This window comes from Vitis vinifera, chromosome 5 (assembly GCF_030704535.1).
Source record: "Vitis vinifera cultivar Pinot Noir 40024 chromosome 5, ASM3070453v1".
In the NCBI taxonomy this organism is placed as follows: Eukaryota; Viridiplantae; Streptophyta; class Magnoliopsida; order Vitales; family Vitaceae; genus Vitis; species Vitis vinifera.
The window spans coordinates 3,911,563-3,935,496 of NC_081809.1; the positions used below are offsets into that span (position 1 = coordinate 3,911,563).

At 33.9% G+C, this 23,934-nt stretch overlaps 3 protein-coding genes across 6 annotated transcripts in view; 2 read left to right on the plus strand and 1 right to left on the minus strand.

Moving 5' to 3' along the window:
- Window positions 1-602: 602 nt before the first annotated feature.
- Window positions 603-3,589, plus strand: LOC100242610 (acyl carrier protein 1, chloroplastic). Its single transcript, XM_003631931.4, has 4 exons — window positions 603-777; window positions 2,015-2,119; window positions 2,709-2,831; window positions 3,228-3,589. The coding sequence occupies exons 1-4, from the start codon at window positions 712-714 to the stop codon at window positions 3,348-3,350; spliced, it is 417 nt and encodes a 138-aa protein (XP_003631979.1). The 5' UTR covers window positions 603-711; the 3' UTR covers window positions 3,351-3,589.
- On the minus strand, window positions 3,460-16,354 carry LOC100259712 (serine/threonine-protein kinase RUNKEL). 2 transcript variants are annotated; one of them, XR_009465641.1, is made up of 12 exons: window positions 16,066-16,354; window positions 15,876-15,965; window positions 14,793-14,845; window positions 14,518-14,593; window positions 13,602-13,663; window positions 13,427-13,505; window positions 13,269-13,328; window positions 11,468-13,120; window positions 10,381-11,250; window positions 8,726-9,851; window positions 8,556-8,643; window positions 3,460-3,995 (listed from the first exon to the last, which is right to left on the minus strand). XR_009465641.1 is itself a non-coding variant. In XM_002276846.4 (11 exons), exons 1-10 carry the CDS (start codon window positions 16,111-16,113, stop codon window positions 8,736-8,738), a joined length of 4,107 nt encoding a protein of 1,368 aa, XP_002276882.1. In that variant the 5' UTR covers window positions 16,114-16,354; the 3' UTR covers window positions 8,381-8,643; window positions 8,726-8,735. The 2 variants fall into 2 exon arrangements, 1 of the variants encoding a protein (XP_002276882.1); XM_002276846.4 differs by lacking the exon at window positions 3,460-3,995 and having other exon boundaries at window positions 8,381-8,643.
- Window positions 16,355-23,168: 6,814 nt separating this feature from the next.
- Window positions 23,169-23,934, plus strand: part of LOC100254600 (chromatin structure-remodeling complex protein SYD) — a 33,877-nt gene continuing 33,111 nt past the window's right edge. The window contains exons 1-2 of one of the 3 annotated variants that reach the window (XM_010651494.3): window positions 23,169-23,465; window positions 23,820-23,934. In XM_010651494.3, coding sequence (XP_010649796.1) covers window positions 23,830-23,934 — 105 coding nt within the window. In that variant the 5' untranslated portion in view covers window positions 23,169-23,465; window positions 23,820-23,829. Of the gene's footprint in view, window positions 23,466-23,787 lie in introns of all 3 variants that reach the window. The other 2 variants (XM_010651495.3, XM_010651496.3) reach the window with 2 other exon arrangements.

Genomic DNA, 23,934 nt, shown 5'->3' on the forward strand with positions numbered 1-23,934 from the left:
TTGAATAAATTTGTTTTTTAATTTAACAGTGAATAAAATTCTCAAAATTCTCTTATATATTCTTGTTAGAACTTTGGGTTAAATTGATTCTTTCAACCAATAAAATATATGATATTGGTACTTCTTAAAATAATCAATTTTTGCCCCAAAAAAAAAATCATAGATTCATAAATTTGTACTAAAATCATAATTTTTAGTACAAATTATTTGTATTTTTAATTTTGTAAAATCATATTTTTCAAATGCATTTCAAACTAGGGTTTTAAAAAAATTACAAGATCATTACGTGACAAAAAAGAAAAATTAATTCGAAATATTCTGAACGATGATAGCAAACAGACCCCAAGCCTATATTTTCCTCTCCATTGGATTTCCAATCCGTTTTCCTCTTCGACCAAACGCATGATTCATGAAAGGCCTCTGTATCTGTAAAAGAAGCGTGAAAAATGAAAAAACAGCAAACAACGTCCATTTCCGTCCTCAAAACTTGTGTCCAAACAAAGGAGGGGCAATTAGGACATTTAAAGTTAGGCGATACGCCCGAAACCAAACACCCAGAAGTTTCGATACAAACAATGCAAACAAGCATAAGCACCTATAAAATGTCGTTATATTTAGAACACCACCTCTCACACTCTTCGTGCTCTCCGTCTCTCACATCTTATTCATCTCTCTCTCAATCTCTCGCCTCTTAGATCTCTCCCCCCCTCAATGGCTTCCGCCTCAGGAGTTTCCATGTCCTTGAGCTCCATCACTTGCTCCTTCAAGAAAAATCAGGTAACAACACCTTGATCATCCATTTTTCTAGGTTTCAATCGCCATTTTAATGGTTGATTTGGTTGTTCGTGATATGATCTCAATGTCTATGAAATGGTTTCTCTGTTTGATTTTGATGATCGATTTTTTGATGATCATGTGTTTTTTGTGTATTCGTTTTTCATCTGTGTGTAAAAATCCTCTCATTTTCTCTGCTCTCGTGGCTCGTTAGAATCAAGGGAAGTAATCTGGAACCGGTGGGACTAATTTTCAGATGGCAGTTTTGTGGAAATTGGTTTTAGCCGTCGTTACTTTTAAAGATTTTTTAACTGCTGGATTCAAATCAGATGGTTAAAGTTATTCACGAATATATGCTTGTTTAGAATAGTTTTTTAAGTCGGTCTGATCTATATCATAGTATCGAAGAGTTGCATTGGCTCCCAATGCGAATGAGACCTATAAAGAAATTGTTTGATAGAAAGGTAAAGGCGGCAAAGTAGATGCTAAAAGAACCAAGATCCAATTCCAGGTGTATTAAAAAGTGCTTGAGGACCCAAACAGCTTCTTCAGGCTACCCTAGTGCACATTTTATGGCTAAGATGTAATTTTGTGCAAAATTAAGGGCATTTTCTGATTGTGTCCATCTTGAGGAAGCGTTTTGATTTTGGAAACTATTCGCTCATTTAAAAATTTGAGTGATGCCATACACTCCAAAGAGGCCTTTTATTTTGCTACCTCAAACCTAAATAAGGAACAAATGCCTTTGATTTTGCACAAATTTACATGGTATGTCACTCAATTTGTTGTAGAAGTTAACTGAAGGGCTTTTGCAAAGCACAAATCATTTTCCCAAAAAATTTAGAGAATCTAAAAGTATATACAAATTAATTTCAAAGCAAAGTCCAAGCATGCATTGATGCATCCGCAATGGCCTAACCAACTTAATGGTACAAGTGTACAACTATTTAGTCAAGAAAGGTTGTTTCTTTTCATGGAATTGTTTTGCATGAATGAATGATACTCTTTGTACTATTGCATTGTTGGTTTGGAGCTGTATAAATATGTATTTTACTTTATCATACTGCTAATTGAACAGTAACTTGGCAAGGCATGTGACTTAACATTATAAGCTGCAATTTATGATGAATATTTTGTGCCTTTTCTTGCTTAAGGGGAAAATGTTTTACTTGCCTCATTTAGAATTTTTTTTTTTTCCTCCCTTCTCTTATTCAGTTATTCTGGTTGAATGTCTAAGCAGGTTCCCATCTCCAGTCTCAAATCAGTTTCTATGCCAATCAAAGGGAAAAGCTTCCAATCTCTAAGGCTGCGGACAGGCCCCTCCCGCCTTCGTGTTTCCTGTGCAGTATGTTCCTTTAAGACTGATATCATACTCCTCTGTTGTGTCATCTGTATGATTGACATGAATTGTTTTCTTCTTTCAATGCTTCAATTAATTTAAAATCTCAAACTTTTGGTTATACATTAATCTGTTAATATAGAAACCTGGCTGCTGCAAAACAACCAAGGAATTTCATACCAGTTTCTGCATTTGGCATTTAGCATGGTAGCATATGATTCCATGCGTTTGGTTCATCAAGCGCAGTTGATATTCCTATTCTTTTTATAGTTTTCATATACATATTGATTTCACTTTATCATAGAGGAAATGCAGTGCTGAGCTGTGATTTACACACCTGATTAGATAGTCGAAATAAAGAAAATCTGATGAGTTGCTTTTGCATGGATAGAAGCATCAATTTAGGGCTTGTAAAATCTAAATGGTGTCGCTTCATGTAATAGAGCTACAGGAAAATTGTAATATAGAGATACTACATTAACCATCTCTTATCACCATATAATGTTAGAGATTGTCAGAGATTCTACATTATACATTGTCAAACCTGCCACACATTTGATAATTTAACCAGCATAGATATTCCAATGCTGAGCAGGCCAAACCGGAGACAGTGAATAAGGTGTGTGACATTGTGAGGAAACAGCTTGCACTGCCAGCTGACTCTGAGGTCACTGGAGAGTCAAAGTTTGCAACACTTGGAGCTGATTCTCTGGATACTGTAAGTAATATCCATCCTTCGAACATTTCTCCTTGTTTCCGTTCACTTCATATCTTATTTTAGTTCATTGCACACCTATCTGTTGTTATCACCACCATCATCATCATCATCATTTATTTTCTTCAAATTGTACTTCCCTTTTTTGGTTAGAGTCATGATGTGCAGATCCAAGTTAAAGAAAACTTGTGAAGGCACTTGAGATTTCTAAGATAAACCAGATTTCGGTTCATTCTGCTCCAGAAAATTAACTGAGACATAATCTTCATTGTCTGGCAGCATATGCTTCCTTTCTCCCAAAGAAAGAAAGAAAGAAAGAAATCCAGCAGCCATCTGACTCTTTGACCATGTTTGCTTGATCAATGTAACTAAGAGAGATTTTCCTTTCTATCCATATAGGTTGAGATTGTGATGGGCCTTGAAGAGGAATTTGGGATCAGTGTTGAAGAAGAAAGTGCCCAGGGTATTGCCACTGTCCAAGATGCTGCAGATCTCATCGAACAGCTCATCTCAAATAAGTGAGATAAAATATGGCGGCAAAACGCCCTACAGTGTCTCATTTGTAGGTTCCTTGTTTGGCCCAAAATCTTTTGAAATTTTTTTTTCCTACTCCCCTGTTGCTCACAGGGCACCTAGCCCCCTTGTGATGTTTGTCTGTTAGTTTATTTCTATTTTTCTTTGTTTCTTTTATATTGACTCATGTGTCACTTTTGTTGGTTAGGCTTGTCATCAAAGTTAATCTAGTTTAAGTTATGTTCGTATGCCTCTTTGCTCTGTTTGTTTTATTATATATATATTCCATAATAAATGAGCGCCCATCCATATAGACCGTTTGAAAATATTAGTGGGAGAAATACTAGATTTGAACAGGCCTGGATTCCGATTGAAGACGTTGTTGGGCTGGATCTGGTTTTGTTAAAACATTGTTGATACAAAAATTTGTGTTTTGTTTTTTTCCTCTCTTTTTCTGGCCGGTGAAGGGGTGGTGAACTAGCCTCTGCAGCCGGTTGGTTTGGGTTTTGATTTTGAGGTGATGCCAAAGGACCAAGGCTGTTCTTGGTCTTTTATACTTGTGTATCCCTGGACAACGGCCAGAAAAGCCTGGGAACTTGGTAGGTATCCCTTCAACCATTAAAGCCGGCATCGCTGTTGATGACTCTGAAATTGCTGATCCACAAATCGAAACCCACTCATCAATACCAAAAAGTGCATCAAAATCTGTGTTTTCCCGCCCATATACACCTTCAAATAAAAATGGGAGGCTTTCCAACCCATATACACCAATAAACAACGAAAAGGAACTAGAATTTCATGTATTTCCGAGGATAGGATAATATCCTCTCAAGTCAAAAGTAATATAAATTCATAGTAATATGAAAAAATGAGTTTCATTCCAGTTATACTTTTAAATCAACACATGAAAACACACTTCTGAAATAAAAAAAACCTTCGGAGAAATATGCCAGGATAGCCTATAATTCACCTTGTTAAAATTGAAGCTGTTGTTTCTCCTTAGAACTCTTTTGTACTAAGAGTAGTGTCTGTTCTAAATAATGTTTATCATTAGTGGCCCCTCCCCTCAGCTTGTCGTAGTGCTATGCGGAAGAAGCCTCTCTTTTTATTACCTTCGGCTGGAGCGCATTATAGGAACATGCTGCATTGTGGACTTTTACAATTTTTTTCTTTGGGCCTACACAAATTACCCTTTCAAGGGATGCATCATCACGGCACTCAAATAAGATAGCCAGTAGCGACCATAACTGGTAGGGTAATGGGTATTCAAGAGATGGCTGTACCCTATATATAGATAAAGCCCCCCTTTACCAAAAATTGCTTTATCTAATCGCCAAGTCCAATAGAGCATATGAGCCAACCCACAATCACATGCATACAAGAAACAAAAAAGGTGGAAAAGGAGAGAGATAAGGACAAGATTGGTGAGACATTTTTACCACAAGTATCGCATTCTTAATGCTTGTAAATTTGGCTATAGGCCTATAGCACAAAGTAGTCTCTCTTTTCTACTTTATATCAAATATTAACTCACACTTGAAGGGTACTTCAATACTAAAAACACTAAAACGTTGAAATTTTAACTTCCAAATCACCAATAATCTCCTCACAAGATTTGTATGTGGTGGGAGTGTCTTAAATAATTCAATGCTCACAAGAGATGGAGATTTACTAAGTTAACTTTAGACAAGAATATGTGACTGATTTTCAACGACTTAACACCTAGTATTCACGGATGCGCGTAACATGCACCTGGGACGGAATCTTTTTTTCCCCAAAATGGAGGCACAGATCCACGCGCTGCCCATAACAATTGCAACTTGCAATTAATTAGCAAGAAATACAGGGAAATTTGCCAGTTTTTAAGGGTTGGTGTTCTGGAGAAACATATTGGTTTATGTTCATTTGAAAGACCCCAGTATTCATTCCCCCATTTGTACAACCACGAAAAAGAAAAAGAAAAAAAGGAGGGGGGGGAAGCACCATTACATCTCCTGCACTCAATTTCTCTACAATATATATAGAAGAAAATACAACTGCCCACGCTTCACAAAAGGAAAAAAAACTAAAAAAATCTATAGATTTATTCTATCGTCACAATGCCACAGCTCATTTGACATACTAACTATACTACATAACCATATTTACCACGAACAATGAAAAATGAACATGAACGAAGATGGGAACCTGCAAAGAACAATTGAATCCTCCAGTAAGCAACACCACAACCCCAACAAAGCTACAGCAACCAAAAGGCCGGTAGACCCAGAAACACAACTAAATATAGAGATTCCACTGCATTGAGAGAACCTAGTGAGGTAGCTGGCAGAGAGGCAGAGGGAGAGATTGCAAAATCAGGGCCAAGTGCGACGACATCATCAGGATTTGGTGGGCTTGGGTTGGAAGGAATGGTGGGCATGGAGGACCCAGTTGGAACAGGAAGCACACCACCAGGGGAAGGAAAAAGAGGAGAAATGTCTGGTGACAATGGTGGGAGAGGAGATAGAGCTGGATTTAGCAAGACTGCTGGAGATGTTGAGATAGTAGAGGTCTGCAAATGTAGTTGCTCAGGGGATAAAGATAGTAAAGGTGAGAGCATGAAAGGCATGATGAGTACTAAGAGAAGCCAAAAGGAGGCCATTCTAATGATAATGAAATCAATCTCCACTTCTTGGAGACTGTAATTAATGTGAAGTCCCAAGAGAGAGGAAGGGGGTGCGGGTGACACTGTTTGTGGGCTTTTCTGGTGGAAATTATGATTAAAATTTGAAACCATTAAAAGGTATAAACACAGCTTCTAGGTGGGGTGTGGGTGCCAGGTGGCTGGATATGAGTGGATTGTGATGAGAAGATACAGGTTGGCATGTGTGAGAAAACAGACAAAGATTGTTAGGCGTATGTTTTGATTTGATGCGTTTGTTAGTAGGGGATTCCTTTCTGCACGTGATGCACTTATTTCCCCTTTCTAATAAATGTCTGAGTTTAGCATATTTCCTAAGTTTTAAACTAAGCTTATACTTATATCATTGAGGTATTAAAGTTTTGTTTAATTGTGCAAGAGAAATTATTAGCAAAGGAAAATGAACAAATTCAAGGAAAGAGAAACAAAACAAATTTCAGGCCATTGACTTCTGCCTCAATCTTTCTCCTTTTCCTAGGCAAAAATGATGAAAATTGCAGACATATATAAATTTTCACTAAATTTTGATTACCTTTTCTTCCTACTTTGTATATCATAATTATTATTAAAAGAATAAAAAAAAAAGGTTCTTTTTCTTAATTCTATTTAGAATCATTTTATGCCAAAGAAAGGGGACTAACCAGTGTCCATTGAATGAAAATTAAGGTACGGCCGGGGAATGAGACACAAGGAAAAGAGGACGGATGGCCCCCGACAATCAAGCATCCACTGGACATAACTAGCTAATTGTCAAAAAGTCAATACCACCCTTTGTACAAGGGCTTCTTGAGCGACAAATTGAGGGGGCAAAAATGTCAAAATGTTGAGGCAAACGGCAAAGCGGAGCGCTAGCTAGCGACAAATGACACCCCGCAAATCACGGGGTCCACCGAAATGACGACCCATCAATCGACCACAAAGGATGTTCCAGTCAAGTGAAAATCAAAAATCAAATCTAATTTGGATACAGTTGTCAAATGGGCCACATACAATTATGATATAAGGAGACTTGAGGAAAAAATTTTAGATTGAGGCTATTTATGGCTACAGTTTTATCACCCCCAGCACTCTGCGAATCCTATGGCCAGCAGCAAACTTCGTGACATTGTCTCTGCTATCGATGGTTGGGCATGTTTGTAGTTTCAAGCAAAATCCTTTCTCGTATTATAGGAAGTCAAAGATATTCTGAAGTCCTTCCCTGAACGCTCATTCCTGACCCCCTACCTAGAAATACTATATTGATAATCAAACACATCAAATTTTGGAAGAGAGTTTTGGACGATAATGTAGTTGCATCAAAAGGAACCTAACTTCCTCACAAGTGAAGGCATTTCTAGGATTGTTTACCAACTCTTTTAAGTGAACCTAAACGAGAAAATGTATTAACTCAGAGCCACGAGCAGAGAGGGTTAACCTCTTCCTGGGCATCATGGAAGGTAGAAGGCAGTGATGGAGGAAAAACATACTGAAATGGCCGAACCCTCTCCATGCCCATCCACGCCATAAGCCTAGGATGGACGGTAAATGACAAGGAATCTTGCCAACAATTGTATTGAGTGGCGACAACATCAACCATTATATTTCACTCCCCGGCCTCATCCAGTTCCTTGCGTTCTCACGGATATCTCTAAAAGGGTTAGATATATTAGTCCAGGGTCTTTGTGCTTTCACTCTCAAAGTTTACATGGGACAAATTTGTGATTTTGAAAGATGTCACTTGTTCTAGGGTAGTCTTCACTCAGATCTAGATACAGAGGGCATGTTGGAGAGTAAATTCTGCCAATTTGTGATTTTGAAAGATGTCACTTGCTCTAGTGTAAATAAAGTTCATAGAACTGCTCATGGGCATCTTGGCTTGACCCAAAAGCTCTTTCACCAACTGAGCAAAGGAACAAATTCTGGCCGTGTCCCCCACTTCCAAACCCTAATTTAAATAAGGTTAATTTCACTCATCTTCCCTCAGGTTTTGGATAAATGTACGTGACCCCTTGTTGATTTGAAATTTCATCAAATGTTTCCCTTATTTTGAGTAGGAGGGAGGTGAGTGAAAATAACAAATACTTCCCCTATCCTTTTCATTTATTATTTTCACTTACCTCCCCTCTCAATCAAAATGAAGTAATTGATGAAATTTCAAATCAATGTATTTAACCAAAATCAAGAAGGTGAATAAAATTAACCCTTTAAATAATATGTACATTGAAGAAGGGAGGTTATTGAATTAATATGTAAATCAATGAATGAAGGTAAAATGTTGTAAAAACAAAATATTTATTATCTGCAATAACGGAGCTGCATTTAGTGACTTCTACGATGTGGAAATTAGTCTGTTGCTCATACCACCATACATAAGAAAAAATAAATAATAAAAATTGCACAGGGGCTTTTATATAAATGACATTAATTCTCAAGAAAAAAATATACTGAACTGAATATGTCAATGATGTTACATACATGGATTATACAACGACAGGCCAATCATATCTGGACCAAATTGTGATAATTGAGTTGGAAAAAGAAAAAATAGAACTCACCTCAATATAAGGACTGTTGAACCCGTGTCTGGAATGCAGAAAAATGGTCTTTCATGACTTTTTGAAACTCAATTAACCTTCGAAGTCCCTGCAAATAAATGTAGATCACAACTCAGAAATTATGGACCCTTTTGAAACAAAAGGCAAGGAACAACAAAACAATAGGCAACCTCCAGGACTTCAATTGCACCGGGGAAGCCGCTGCAACTCCTTGGCCACAAGCAAAGCAGCATCAGCTACGCCTGGGATGCTTGAGTTTTTAAGCTCAGAAACAATGGTTTCAAGTCTTGAAATCTCTGGGATAGATATTGATAATATCATTGCATGTGACAAATATTGCCTACAGGAGTACCCAAGAGCATGCAGCATCCGCAGCACCAGTAAGTGAGAGACAGCCCTTCGCCAGGACTCAAGAAGTGCACTAACCTTTGAGAGATTAGTTAGAAAACCAGTAGTGGCTTCCCTGGGAGCAGCCTTGAGCAACAAAACCACACATTCAGAAGCTATATCTGCAACATTGGCTTCATCTGAGCCACTTAATTCCAGAAAAACACTAACGTTGCTACCAAAGTCCATTATATCCCTTATGTATTGCTGCTGATCAACTGCACCTCTCACTTCAGTAGGACCATCACATATGAGAGTTGGTTCTTTTGAATAGATGAAGCCTTTTCTACTGCCTACTGAACGTAGAAGAAAAGCCCTACACAGGCCAAGAGTAGGTTCAAGAAAATCTTCCATATCTTTTGCATTGACAAACTCAAGAAGGTTTCCAATCTTCCTGACTACTTTTAATTGAGAGAGCAACTTGGTTTCCATTTCAGGAGCAGATGCCAGAGCCAGACACAGCTTAACGCTGTTTACATTTGCACTTGAAAGATCACCAAGCAAAAATTCAAAGCACTGGGAGACTGTCTCCATATGTAGAATGTCTGGAATTCTAATGTAATTAAACTCGATAAACATCACAAGAAGCTTCTGCGCATACATGGGAATGGGATCTTCATCCTCAATGAGAGTGGGGTAAAGGGGCAGGAAGTGAGTATTGGATATGGACTTCAAGTCCTCTGATCTTTGCTCAACTTCTGATGGTTCATTTAAGTATATGACCATTGCATCAAATAGAATTTTCAGGCACAAAAATCTGGCATCTCCATCTTTGTTCCCCCTGTACAGAACAGCCAAACTTGGGAGAATTTCACCAATGAAAACATTAGCGCTTTCAAGAATTACAGAGGGCTCCTCTGTTATAGACTCAAGCACTCGCAGAAGAGTTATTTGGAAGTCATCCCTACCCTGAAATTAAATGAAAGAGGTAATATATGTCAACTGGCTAATATCTTTTAATTTTTCATGTCAGTTAGGACTGTGCCCAATTTGTTCACACCCTAATGGGTAGAAGCAACAATCTGACCAAGACAACTACAGTAACACAAAGACCACCCTACCTTACTAACCCACCCACCCCCAAACCCACACACAAGTAAAACTAGGAATCTATTCCAAAATCATTTATAGCCATTTGATCGATGACCGATTTCACAAAGCACGGGTACATCATGCAACCACTTGCCTAAGCAATTTTCCAAGACCTTCAGGCCCCAAAGTTAGTTGGACATAATTCCATGTTTCCTAATATTAGTAGTAATGCAGTACTATATATATATATATATATATATATATATATATATATATTAGCTATCCACATTAAACATCATATCCTATTTAGTTTGGGACAACCAGTAAAGAAAAATGAAAGTTCAAGCTAAAAAAGCATGGAATGGAAATGAATATCCAAATGCAGGCTCAGTTGCAGCTACTTTACCTGAAATGGTGACTCTGCAAGTTTGATTAGATTTGCCAATTGCTGCAGCACTTGATGATTCACAACCCTGTGCTTAAATGATGAGCTCCCAAGAAGATGAAGAACAACAGGAAACAAATGAACTTTAATTTTTGGGGCAGCCCGATTGGTAAGGCCAGCAATTTGGCCATGCCGCCTTCCTCCCATCATTTGCTGAATATCTCCAGTTATAGTCTCCAGCAAACCTGGAATAGTAGATGACACAACATGCAAAAATGCATCTAAACACTGCTGGACATAGCTATCCTTCTCTTTTACCAGCCTGTCCACTGCTGAGAGGAACCTAGCATTGCAAAAAAAATGAGGCAGCCATCTCTTACCATTCTTACAAAGGAGGGCTACAAAAACAAGTGTCTTTCCTCTCAAAACCTCACTTCCCTGCTCGATAAGAGACACGAGACTAGGAACCAGATTCTTATCCTCCACCAAGGGCAGAAGGTGCCGGCCAATGTTTGTGAACATATGGCTTCCAAGCATGGCCATGTTTAGAAGGTTTAAGCTGATTTGCTGCTCACGTGGACTGCCTTTGACAAGGGCAGTTACAGTGTCCCTGAATGAAAGCTTGTCTATGACTGATTGAATACTAGGAGGATGAAAACGAACCAGTCGTACTAGACACGATCCTGCTGTGAGTCTCATGCTCTCTTGTTTCCCTGCAGCCCTAAATATATAGCACAGGTTATTAATTACATCCTGGCTGGTGAAACGAGCTGCCCAGTTCCCTCCCTGACTGCATATGTTTTCTATTGTTCTCAGTGCATACTGTTGAGTTACATCATCCTCTCCTTTCCGTAAAATTGATGACACCAATGATATTAACGCATTTGAAACCTGCTCAAAAAAGAAAAGCTAAACTTTCATCTAGGAAAAAATGGAAGGAGACAAACAAGGGCAGGGAAGAATATGGAAAGGACTAGAAACATCCTCTAATAATGGTTCTATAAGAAAATCATCTTTGAGACATGAATGGAAGTGTCTAAGAAGAATCCCCAAAAATAAAAAATAAGCTACTAATAAGAAGGGCTTTGGCAATAAAATAAAAGCTAACCTGCCAACCAGATGAGGACCGGCTATCCTTTGATGGGGATTCTGGTGGATTGTTATCTTTAGCATGTTCATTCTGAGTGGATATATAAAATAGCAACTCACCCAATGCAGCCATAGAAAACCTCCTTACTTTTTCCTGCCTATCTCTAAGACCGTCAGTAAGAGAACCTAAAATTCCAGAACTTGCCAAATCATCATCAATGAAAGTAGAATGCCGAATTAACAAACCAATCAGTGAAGCAAGCTGAACACGCAAAGCAGATGCCTTGGACTGTCGGAGCATTTTGACAATAACCATCATGATTGGCCCATTGGTTAAGATATTCGCAGCATCAGCATTATTGCTCAACATTTCAAGGTATTTGATCACATTCTGCTTCTCTGCAATGGTAGTGTTACCATTAAAGATGGTTATAATCCTATTGTTGAGTGAATCAAGCTGCTCCTTGGACATCTTGATGAAATCAGATGCTGCCAGTGCATCAAAGGGAAGAGAAGGAAGTGTCTCTGGCAATTTATCAGCTTTTCTACTGGGCATTACGGGTCTAACTGAGAGATCGGAAGGATGCCAAAGCACGTGCGAAATGTTACCAGATGATTTTGAAGAATCAAAATCAACAGCAGAACCTGAACCTTCTTTAACCCTCTGGATTCTAACCTGAGGACTAACACTGGGCGGGGTAGCAGCCACTTCAACATGGTCTGATTCATGATCAAATGTTCTCGAGTCATCTGAGACAGGTATGCTGACAACATGTGCAGTATCTAGTTGGTTTGTGTTATCTTCCATCTCTTCCACTTTCCCCTGATGCTGAGTTTGACTTGACAATTTGTCTTCAGGAGTAAAGTTTGAAGTATCAGACCCATCAGGTTCATCATGTGGCTCATCTTCAGTGTTTTCATTAAAATCAAGTTCCATATCTGTGTTCTCAATTTTAACCTCAGAATCATTTTCAGAGTTATTTGGCAAGGGCCTTCGGTAGTTTTCCTTCTCATTCTCTCTCTGTAAGTTTGATTTTGCAATTCTTGAGAGCCTTAAAAGATTCACACCCCCGGTAGCACTTGAAGGATCTTTCTGCTTCTCATCAGCTACTCTTCCAGAAGCCTTTGTTTGAGCTCTGCGTCCACCTGTTATACCTTTAACTGGTGTTTCATAACCTTTTAATCCCAAAATAGAATTCTCATCTTGTTTGGGAGTCCCTTTTGAATCTCTGTCACGATATTTAGGAGGGGTCTTATTTTGGAGAGGCTTGTCACCATTCCGTTCGGATAGACACAGTTTAGAATAAAGGTCTATCAAATTATCAAAAGCAGGCTGAGGAGGTAGAGGCACTGATGTGAATTTTGTTCTCCAGAAAGCATGCCCACAAAGTTCAGGCCACTGTATTCTTTCAGCTGGATCTTTTACCAGGAGAGAATTGATTAGATTAACAAAGGGACGGCTCGGCGTACCAGGCAGGGTTGGAGTGGGATCTGAGAGGATGGATTTTACTAACTGAGTAAATTCTCTTCCCACAAAGGGGGGTCTTCCAGCATAGCACTCATATAGTACACAACCAAGGGCCCAGAAATCGGAAGCATAAGAATGCACGCCTCCATCCTGAAACAGCTCTGGAGCCATATAACATGGTGTTCCACGTTTTGCTTGTGGCAACTAGACAAGTCCATAAGAAGGAAATTACATAAACAAACTCTTAGTTAAAAATTTAAAAAAAAAAATATTGCATTTTCAAATTGAATACCCATATACTCCCAAGTAAATGAAGCACATGTGGGAAATGTTGCAATAAATAGAAACGCACCATGGAAGAAGGTGTTTTTGATATATCACTCAATTTTCTTGCTAATCCAAAATCACATAGCTGAATTGCACAAAGATAAAAGGGAAATTAGTTTATATATAATAGACATTGTATTGGCAATGACCAAACAAAACAAGGAAGAAATAGCACATAGCTACCTTTGTGCACCCATTCTCATCCAATAGGATATTTGATGGTTTTAAGTCACAGTATATGATTCCCTTAGAATGTAAAAACCTGACAAACAATTGCCAGAGAATAACTCAGAAAAAATAACAAAATATAGCAAATCCACAAAGGAAATAATAAATCAATACTAATGAGTATTCTTACTGCAAAGCTCTGACAAGGTCACGGGCAAGATCATGTACTGAATCTTCAGGAAGCTGACTATCCTGGAACTCATTAACTAGAAGATTAATATTCCAATTGTATATAGATAGCTAAGGAATACACTAATATTCAGATTGATGACATATGTCAGAAATTCTGAGATTCGTTTCTTATACAATACACAGAGCAAAGACCAGTACTTCCACTGTATAAGTAGTTCTTTTCCATATTTTGTTATCAAATATTTACCAAACAGGATCTACAGAATTATTCAAGTTAAATTCCAGAAAATTATAATGATAGATAGAGACCTGTGAAAATACTGTTGTAAATCATTTTCAATTTCAAAGCCCAAAGATCTTTTCCAGAATTTTCAAGGGAAATTCTTTTTTACAAGAGTCGACTATTTTAGGTTTTCTCTGAAAACAATGGTAAAAGTTGATTGCTATGTCTATGATGGGAACAGTACTCAGGCTAAAGCCCCAACTGCAATCATATAAAACATTTTTCGGTGAGCAATCATACAGAATATTTAAAAATCATATCCAACATGGTAAACATAGGAAGGCCATAAACTGATCAAATGCAACTAGCCCTTGTTTTCACGATTTCGCAATGTAATGTCCATACTGTTTAAAAAGGATGCTCCTACTTGATAAGAACACCTATATTCATCCACATGTTGCATTTAGTTTACTGGGGTTGCTATGTTGAACAACTCACATATGTATTGGATGCCTAATCTAATGCCTCCGTCCTTTCATCGTAGTGCCTATCTAATCAACTTCAACCACAGATTATCCATAATATTTAGTGTATCAACAAAATCCCACAATTCTTCCTGCTTATAACAATTATTGGAGGAAAAAATTAATTATTAAATCCAAAATTTATATGAATATTAAGTAACCATCACCTGCTGTAATAAGGTCATAAGATCTCCTCCGACACAATATTCCAAAACTAACCACAAGTGAGCAGAAGTTTCATACCTAATGTGCAAAAAATATGAGAAAATGTTACTCAACTGAAATTCCAAGAGAGAAAAGAAATGGCACTCCAGAAGTACCACATAGTAGATTATTCCACAGGCAAATGCAGTTCAAGTAATCATCTAACTAAATGACTACTTCCAAACCACTCTAACAAGCATTGCATGATATTGTGTTCCCAAATATCTGAAAGCCTTACCAAGAAAAAAAATTTAGTACATTCGAGTGATCTAGAGAGTGAAGAATCCTAACCTGCATTCGAAAAAACAAAGGGCACATCAGCTAAAGCACACGCAAGATAGAATTCAAGAATACTACCCATCATGACTGCATAAATTTGTGATTTCAGATCACCTTAGAAGCTGCAGTTCTTTTCACAACAAATAATTCTCTTCATTCCTACTCGTTTACTTGGCCAGTTAAGCAAAGAGAATGCAAAACAAGGATAGCACAAAGGAAAACTGAGTACTTGTCTAAGCCCGATTCTCAGGAGAGTGCATGGCACTGTGGTAGATCTTGCTCCACCAATACAAGTAGCTTCACTAAACATCCTAGGGAAAACTATAGCAAATCTTGCAATTATAGTTCCTATGTGAATAGTTTCACAGAACCACTACAACAGCCTGAGGGATCAGTGTGAGACCTTCTAATCAATCACCATGACCAGTATAAAACAGCACCATAATTTGAGCTATGTTTAGAGTGCTCTGTTTGGCTGGAAAAAAATAAATACGTACATTCTAATGATAAAAAGGAGCAAAATAGAAGAAGACAAAACTATTTAATTTTCAGATTTTCCAAAAATTGGGATCCAAACAAAACTAAATTCCACGAGAAATGTCAGAATACAATTATCATACTTGGGGAAAAATTTTCTTTTTATGAAAATCATGACAACATAAAAATAAAAATAAACTGGAAGCAAAACAGACCAACAGATCCAAGGTTTCTTTTATTTCCTTTTCCTCAGTTTTCTGGGCAACCAAATAAAGGGAAAGTGCCAAGCAACTTTAAAATTATAAAAGCATTCACTGACTCTGTTACTAATTTTATTTCCCGTTTCTGCAATTGGTTCAATCTAATATCCAGATACCAATCATTTCAACAAAAACAGCTCAAACTTCAAACTGTTCCGAACTAGCTCAATGTTTAGATTCCCATCCATGAAACGCAGATCAACACATACGATCAACAATTAACCTACAACTTCTTCAATAAACGCAAAAAAAAAAAAAAAAAAAAAATTAACCAATCAACCAGAGATAATAAAATGGGAACTTACTTCTTGTAGAAGTTTGTTCTTCTGCGATTTATCCACACTCTTAATCGCGAAGTACTCAATACTCTTCTTCTTCCTCCCTTTGTACACAGTCTATCAAATCCAGAAAAACACGCATGTTCGAAGATTTGATCCAAACGAGCTTGAGGAAAAAAAAAATGGTGAAGAACTAAGAGAGAAATTGCAACATTACCGAGTATTTGCCCCTGCCAATGGCCTCGTAGATATGATATTGATTCATGGATGCTGGATCGATTTGTCTAGGGTTTCGACTCTGGAGCAAGAATGAAGATAATCGGACAGATCAAAGAGGTGGTGAAGTGGATGAGAACTCGGAAACGAGGATTGGGATTGTTTGGTTATGGTTACGGCGAAATGACTTCGGCGATTGGCATAAAGAGGATGAGGAGAGAGAGATGGAGGATGAGAGAGAATGAGCGGGAACAAAACAATTGAAAATCAAAATGTAAGGTTAAAAAAAGCTCATCGAGGTTAAGTAGAGTTTCGATTTGTATCCAAACGTAGGAAAATTTTGTGGTGACGTGTGACGTCTACAAAAAGAAAAGGACACATGACATGCTTAACAACTAGCTTTCATTGAAAACAAAAATTATGAAAATAAATACTTTTTAAAAATGCCATGTTTGGTTTTATAAACTATTAAGGAGAGAAAGAAATTTAAGAAAATTAATTTTTTTATGTTTGATTATTTTATCAAAGATATCAAATAAAATAAAATATAATTAACATTAGTCAAAAATTTATGTATTTTCAAATTATTTAATTTTTATATCGATGAGTTAAAATAAAAAAAAATGAATTTGAAATAACAAATAAAAATAATTTATTAATTTTAAATATTTTTTTTCCTTTTATTTTTCTTATTTATTTTCTTTTCATTGTATTTTCCTTCAAATTTTTCGAAAATCAAACATATCCTAAAAGTTATAAGAAAAATTAAAAGTAATTGAAGTTTACAAATCACTAGTTTACAAGTTTTATCGTCATGATTTTAACTATGCCTTTTTTATTTGTTTCTCCTATTTATTACATTAAAACTACTTGTATTATTATTAATATTAAATATTAATACTTGTATTAATAATATTATTTATTTTATTAATGTTATCGATGTTTGTGGCTTTTATTATAAAAAAAATCATTCATAATAGCAATTGATCGAGTTTGTAGTGTGAATGCCCTAGTACTGTGTATTAGTATAAAAGTTAAAATACAAGTACAATAAAAATGCATTGATCCAATAACAAAAATGCACTAAAAATATAAGTGGTAATGGATTGCGGAGGGTTTTATGGAAGTTTCAAGGTTCAAGTCACAATGGAGACAAAATTTATCTAAGAAAAAATAAATAATCTTTTTTTCAATTTACAATGTTTTTTATTTAATTTCACAAGGTTTGTATGCTTTATTATAAGAATCGTTCAATATAGCAATTCACTAAGCATATGATACTAATGTACTGATATTGTGCATTAATATAAAAACTAAGATACAAGTACATCAAAAATGCATTAATCTTACAACACGTATACACTAAAGGCACAATGTATTGCAACATGACTTAATTTCAGTTTTTTTTATTTATTTTTACTTTATGCAAACATATGTTTGCAAATGATTGTCATCTACCTCTTGACACTTCGTCTATTATAAAATAGTTCTATAAGACTTTTCTTTAAAAATAAAAAAATAAAAATTATAGGTTTTATTATAAATATCATTGGCAACGAAAATGCGTCATATATATGATGCTAATTCATTGGTAATTAGACGTATTATTATAAAAGCCAATATGATGGAATATACATTGACCTTTTATACTTTTCGGTTTATCATAAGATATAGGTATAACGCATGTTTTAAACCTACGAGTACACTAAAAGTACAATGCATTGCACATCATCACTACAAGAAAAATGAATGTATAATTATGTCATAAATCATGACTAGCAATAAAAAGTTGTGTAACTATATCATATAATGTGAAAAATGCAAGTCACTACAAATTGTGGCTATATGCAGCACAAACAAAGCCTATAATCATGCCTAATAGTTTTCCTTCTACTATTATGCAAGTACAAAGCAACACGATTGCACAACATCTCTAAAGGTCAATGCTCATGGTTGTAGTAGCGTAGTACTATAACTAACACGAACAAAGATATCATGTACAAGGGATAAGGTGGTGATTAACAAGTTTTTATTTTTTTTTATTTTTTTATCTTTATGTATTTGAATGATAATAAAAATAAAGTTACAATTTTTTATTGTCTTTGATAACAAAATTTGGAATGATTATTTCATAGTTATGAAGCTCATGGCTCCGCTTATGCGCTTATTGCATATTGTTGACTTAATAAAAGACTTTTGATAGGATATGAAAAAGTTATTAGAGGTGTCAAATATGTTACTGACCGAAAAATTATGAAAGACAAACACTAGATGATGAATGAATTGAGGCCATTTTGTAACCGACTGCAAAATTTTAGAATATAGTTTGCTTATTCTTCATGTGATGTACTTTAATAAAGTAATAATCTATTATTGTGTTTGTTATTTTTTAGTACTTACTATTTTTATATTTCTCAATGCACTTTAAAATATAGATTATTATATTTTTAAACTTACTAATTTTTCCCCATTTTTAATGTGAAAATGATAACTATGTGAGTGGTGGATGCTACATGGATATGGTGCACCAAATTTGTAAAAGTTGGTAATTCAAATATCGAGTTAAACTTCACCATCTTCTAGATATTAGATGATTTGGAGTGTGCTTAAATGTACACGTACCAAAAAGATTGATAGAATGGAACATCAAATGCTTAATGATCATTCATACATTCATTACAACGTGTAAAAATTGTTATAAATACTTAATTATTTTTTTTGAATATGAGTTTTTGCTTTGACAATTACGAATAACTACGTGTTTTTCATTTTTAGGTTTTACTAAAAAAAAAAAAATACTTATGATCCCATTGATTATGCAATATGTATGAAAATGAAATTTTTGCAGTTAATGAAGTGAGTAAGGAAAACTAGATCTCTAAGAATTGGAATTCCTTCACATTAAAAATGATAAAATTCAATAAATGAAACAAAGGGTTCAAGTTCAAATATTTACATTGGTTAGTATAATATATAAAGTTACAAAATTTCGATAATTAGTTTTTTTTTCAAAAATGTTTTTTTTTATATATATATTCAATATTTTGTAGATGATAAAGATAATAATGACATGACTATAAAAAAATGGTTGATTTTGAAAACTTTGGTGATCCATGTGTTCATTTTGAATTTTCATATCTTAATCTTCGAAATAAACGAAGACATGAGTTTTATATTTATTATTATGAAAAAACTCTTCATGAATACTTAAATATTGACATGTTATACTTTGAATAACTATTTAAGTGTCGTGGTTGATGTTTGTACATCTAGCCATTATTGTTTATACATGAATGTAATATAGTAATGTTTTGGTATATATTGTATTCATTTACATCAATGAAAGCATGACATCTTATATTATATTAGATATATGTTGTATAGTGACTTCTACGAACAAATAAATATGTGGACAAATTCAACAAATTGAGGAGATGTTGAAATTTTCATATAATGTATCAAATTATTTTTTTAAATTTTTAATTTTAATTATATATTAAATTTACATTTATTATGTCATCGATTCAACAATGACTTAACCACCAATCTAACTAATGAATCGTGAATTTATAACTTTTTTGTTCAATGATTGGTCCGGTTTTGAAAATATTGTTTACAAATATTTATTATTAACAAAACTAATTATTCATTATTTATTGAATGTGCAATACCATGTTTTGTAACTTAAATACATGACTAAACTTTTTATGGTAGAAATACGTTATAGTTAAGTTTGGATTTCCCCATTTTGCTTACATGGTTCGTCAGCTCAATGTCTTTTTAAGTTAATAGATCGATTATCATCATGATATAATGATTTACACATGTAAATGCAAAATTTTATAATCTATTTACATAGTTGATTTGTGAAATACCTTATAAGCCAATTGCTTAAAAAAAGAAAGAAAAAAAAAACAAAACATAATAAAACTCTATACAAAAAAAAGACATGTGAATGACAATCTTAAGCTTTGTTTTTTAAGCTATCTTGCCTCGATTTAAGTTTTTAAAGCAAATGTTTTAATTATTAATATTTTTACAAAATGTTCATGCTTCCATTGAAGAACATAAGACATGTTTTGCCATTTCGTGGTAAAGTAAAATGTTATTTAGAATCACTTTTTATTTTTTAAAAAATACGATAAAAACTCCTTATATATGTGGATTTTGATGAAATTGTTTTTTACCGTTTTAAAAATAGCTCAATACAAAATTAAAAATAAAGTTCTTATCATAAAAGCATTTTTCCCTATATAAGAAATTTTGCTTATTTTTACATTGTGTTGTGAATAAATTTTTTATGGAGAATTATCTTTTGGGGGTAGATGAACCCCAAAATTAACAAAAGGTCCATATAACTCTTCAAATTGAGTCGAAGGATATGAAATAGTAACGGACAAATATACCCTTTAAGAACACATATAAAATATTTTATAAAATTAAGTTAAATAATTTTTTTTCAATATTTTTTTTTCAAAAATACTAAATTAAATAAAAGTAGTTTTCAAAAATATTAAATTAAATAATTTTTTTTTCAAAAATATTAAATTGAATATTTTTTTAAATATTAAATTAAATAAATTTATTTTAAAAAATATTAAATTAAATAAAAGTATTTTAAAAAATATTAAATTACATAAAAGTATTTTAAACAAATATTAAATTAAATTAAAAAAATCAAATTAAATAAAAGTATTTTTCAAAAATATTATTATTTTTTTCTCAAAATCAACAAAGGACATTTTTTGAAATACTGAAAGATGATATCCTTCAACGCAATTTCCATACTTTCATTGGGTCTTGGGCTCAATTTGAAGAGTTACATGAACCTTTTGTTAATTTTGGGGCCCATCTACCCCCAAAACATAATTCTCCCAATTTTTTATTCATGAATATTTGCTCATTTAAGATCATGACTTCACAATTTTAGTTTTTAACTAAAAGTATAAGCAAATAGTTATATAAAACAAAGTCCGAGTTTCCTCATTGGTTAACTATATTTGGCAACAAGTGATGATTATGGGAAAAATGAAAAATAAAGAAGAAAACTTTTAAATACTAAAGTAGATATTAACAAAGTTACCATTACATGGTATTTTGGAAGCGTAGCTTCGTTGGCTTCACATCTCATTCGTCTACCAATTTCTACTTCATTTGGACCTCCATTTTTTTATCAATAGGATAGTATCATGTTTCCTAAATCAACACCCCTTTTTCAAAGAGTCACGAGATTACTTTTATACTTATCTTTTGAATAAGATATATTTTATAACTAACTTAACATACCTCTAAGAATTTTTGGTCAAATGAGCTTGTTCTTATTCTAAAAAAGTCATTTTGTTTCACATTCATAAAAGTTGTGAATAATATTTAATAGTATAAACTTCACAAGCCTTAATAACAATATCGTGCCATTTATCATCTCATAGGATGGTTTAAGGTTTTGATTTACTGGCTCTCGTTAAGGTTAACTTAACTAAAATAGAAAAATAACAAAATGTCACTTATACAAGACCACAAGTTGGGGTTCGAGTTTATGGTTAATTCATTGTAATAAGGGGTCATATTAATGCCTATATACTCATAGTAAGAAACATACCTTTCATTGATTATTTTTATTGCAGCTTTAAAGACAAGTAGCTTAAGTTACTATGTGGTATGAAGTTAAACTTGATTCATAGTTTATTTATTTATTTTTAAAGTGTTTATTTATCTCACATTTAGAGTCTGTTTGGTGATGATTGTAGAAATCATTTTTAAGTGTTGGAAATACTAAAAACGATTCATATAATCACTACTAAACACATTCCTATATTGCGTTTGGTAGTGCTTTTATAAAGTGTTTATAATATTTTTAGCATTTGAAAATTTTTATATTTCAAATAATATAAATATTAAAAATACTTCATAAAATCACTATCAAACATATTCTTATACAATGCAGGGATAATGCATAACAGTATGAATTTTGATGCATCTTAATTTTGATACATCCCCTTTTACTAACTAGTCAATAGAATTATTTGAGGCTTTGGCTTGATGAAACTTATCACAATAAAAGTAGTTATAAAGACATCATTTTAAAAACATTTATTACCACACAAACCAAAAACATTTATTGTTACCCAAACTAATTAATTATTTATTAATTGTATAAGACCATAGTTTGTAACTTAAATGTTTTGTTAATCATTTTTACGATAAAAATATGTTATAGTCAAGTTTAGATTTTTCCATTTTATTTACATGATTCTTTACCTTAATGAATTTTTTTAAGTTAATTGATCGATCATTTTTCTAAGAGCATAATCTATAGACAAATGTAAAATTTCATATTTTTTATTCACATTGTTCATAGACTCAAGTATTATAAGCCAATTGTTTCAAACAAAGAAAAAAATAAAATTATATTTCAAAAGTTGGTGAATGATAACCTTGATCTAACTTTCATCGATAGAAAAAAGTCTCAGTGAGTGTTTAGTTAACCAATTTAACAACTTAAAAATTTAACTGAAGTCGTTAAATAAATTAAGTATATTTTATAAAATAACTTAATGATATGATTTAAAATAAAAAATATCTTTAAGTAATAAATAAAACGAATTAACTTATTTTTAAGTTTACATTTTTACTTTTATTTACTTTAATTACTTTTATGGTTGTTTTTACTATTTTACCACCTTCGCTATTACTCAACTTTCTTTACCATAATTATAATTTATGGAGATAAATATGTTAGTTTAATGATTTAAAATATATTTAAGTTAATTTTGTCAAATAACATTAATACTTAAAATAAGAATTAAGTAATAAGTTTTAAGTTAACAACTTAAATATAATTTAACTTTAAATAATTAAGTAATAAGTATGAACTTTTATCTAATGCTCAATCCATTTAATTAATTGCTCGTTTTCTTAGTTTAGTTGTCCCATTTTGGAGATTTTATATTTAAGGTCATTTTGCTAATAACTTTTTAAAATTTTTAATCCTCTCTCGCGAATAAACGTAATTTTTTTTCTGTTTTTTTGACCACAAAATTTAAAATGCAACCTGTGGGACTTAAAATATGCTTCATAATCGAGAATGAAAAAACTTAAAGAAGTATAAAATATTTGTTCACAAAAAGAAAGGATTCAGTAGAGTATAAAGGGGCTTCTTTAGTCCAGGGTATGAGTCAGTGAGAGACACAGGGCGAGGGGGAGGAGAGAGGACTCAACCCCGGCAGCGACCATCGGGTAACCCTAACCCTAATTCTCCATCTTTCTTGTTCACAGTCATCATCTTCATCTTCTCATAAAAAAGCCGAACTCCGGAAGATGTCATTCCGGAGAAAACAAAGTTTCTGAAACAAAATTCAAAGAGTTTCATCGCAAGAGACACGATCGGCTCATGTAACGGAGGTATCAACGCTTCCCATCACGCTTGCGTTTTTGTGACTTTTCTAGCAATGATATTTCGTCCTGTGTCGATGAATTGTAAATCGTGACTCTATCTAGGGTTTGCCGGTTAATGACCTTCCTTTTCGTTTTTTGAGGCGGGGAGGTTTTTTGGAAATATTTAGAGATCTTAATTGTTTTCATTATGCGAATTTGATTAGGAGTTCGTGATTTCATGTCAAGTTTAGCATAGGAATCATTGTTATAGCGATTTGATGGTTTCTAATGCTCTGTAATTCATCAAAAGATATGAGAAAAATTGAATGGTTTCATATATAATGGTCAGAATTTGATTTTTTGGTTGCTACTGGTTTGAAGTTCCGAAAAGATGGCGTCTCAACAAAATGTTGAGTTGGAGGCAGCAAAGTTTTTACACAAGCTCATTCAAGATTCTACTGATGAGCCTGCAAAACTGGCGACAAAACTCTATGTG

Excerpts from the sequence above, each read along its gene's own strand:
- LOC100242610 (XM_003631931.4), top strand. The coding sequence starts at position 712 with ATGGCTTCCGCCTCAGGAGTTTCCATGTCCTTGAGCTCCATCACTTGC. Across the intron at positions 778-2,014 it reads GCTCCTTCAAGAAAAATCAG|GTTCCCATCTCCAGTCTCAA; the intron begins GTAACAACACCT and ends ATGTCTAAGCAG. Across the intron at positions 2,120-2,708 it reads GCCTTCGTGTTTCCTGTGCA|GCCAAACCGGAGACAGTGAA; the intron begins GTATGTTCCTTT and ends AATGCTGAGCAG.
- LOC100259712 (XM_002276846.4), bottom strand. The coding sequence starts at position 16,113 with ATGAATCAATATCATATCTACGAGGCCATTGGCAGGGGCAAATACTCG. Across the intron at positions 14,846-15,875 it reads AGAACAAACTTCTACAAGAA|GTTAGGATTCTTCACTCTCT; the intron begins GTAAGTTCCCAT and ends TTTCGAATGCAG. Across the intron at positions 9,852-10,380 it reads TTGCAGAGTCACCATTTCAG|GGTAGGGATGACTTCCAAAT; the intron begins GTAAAGTAGCTG and ends ATTTAATTTCAG.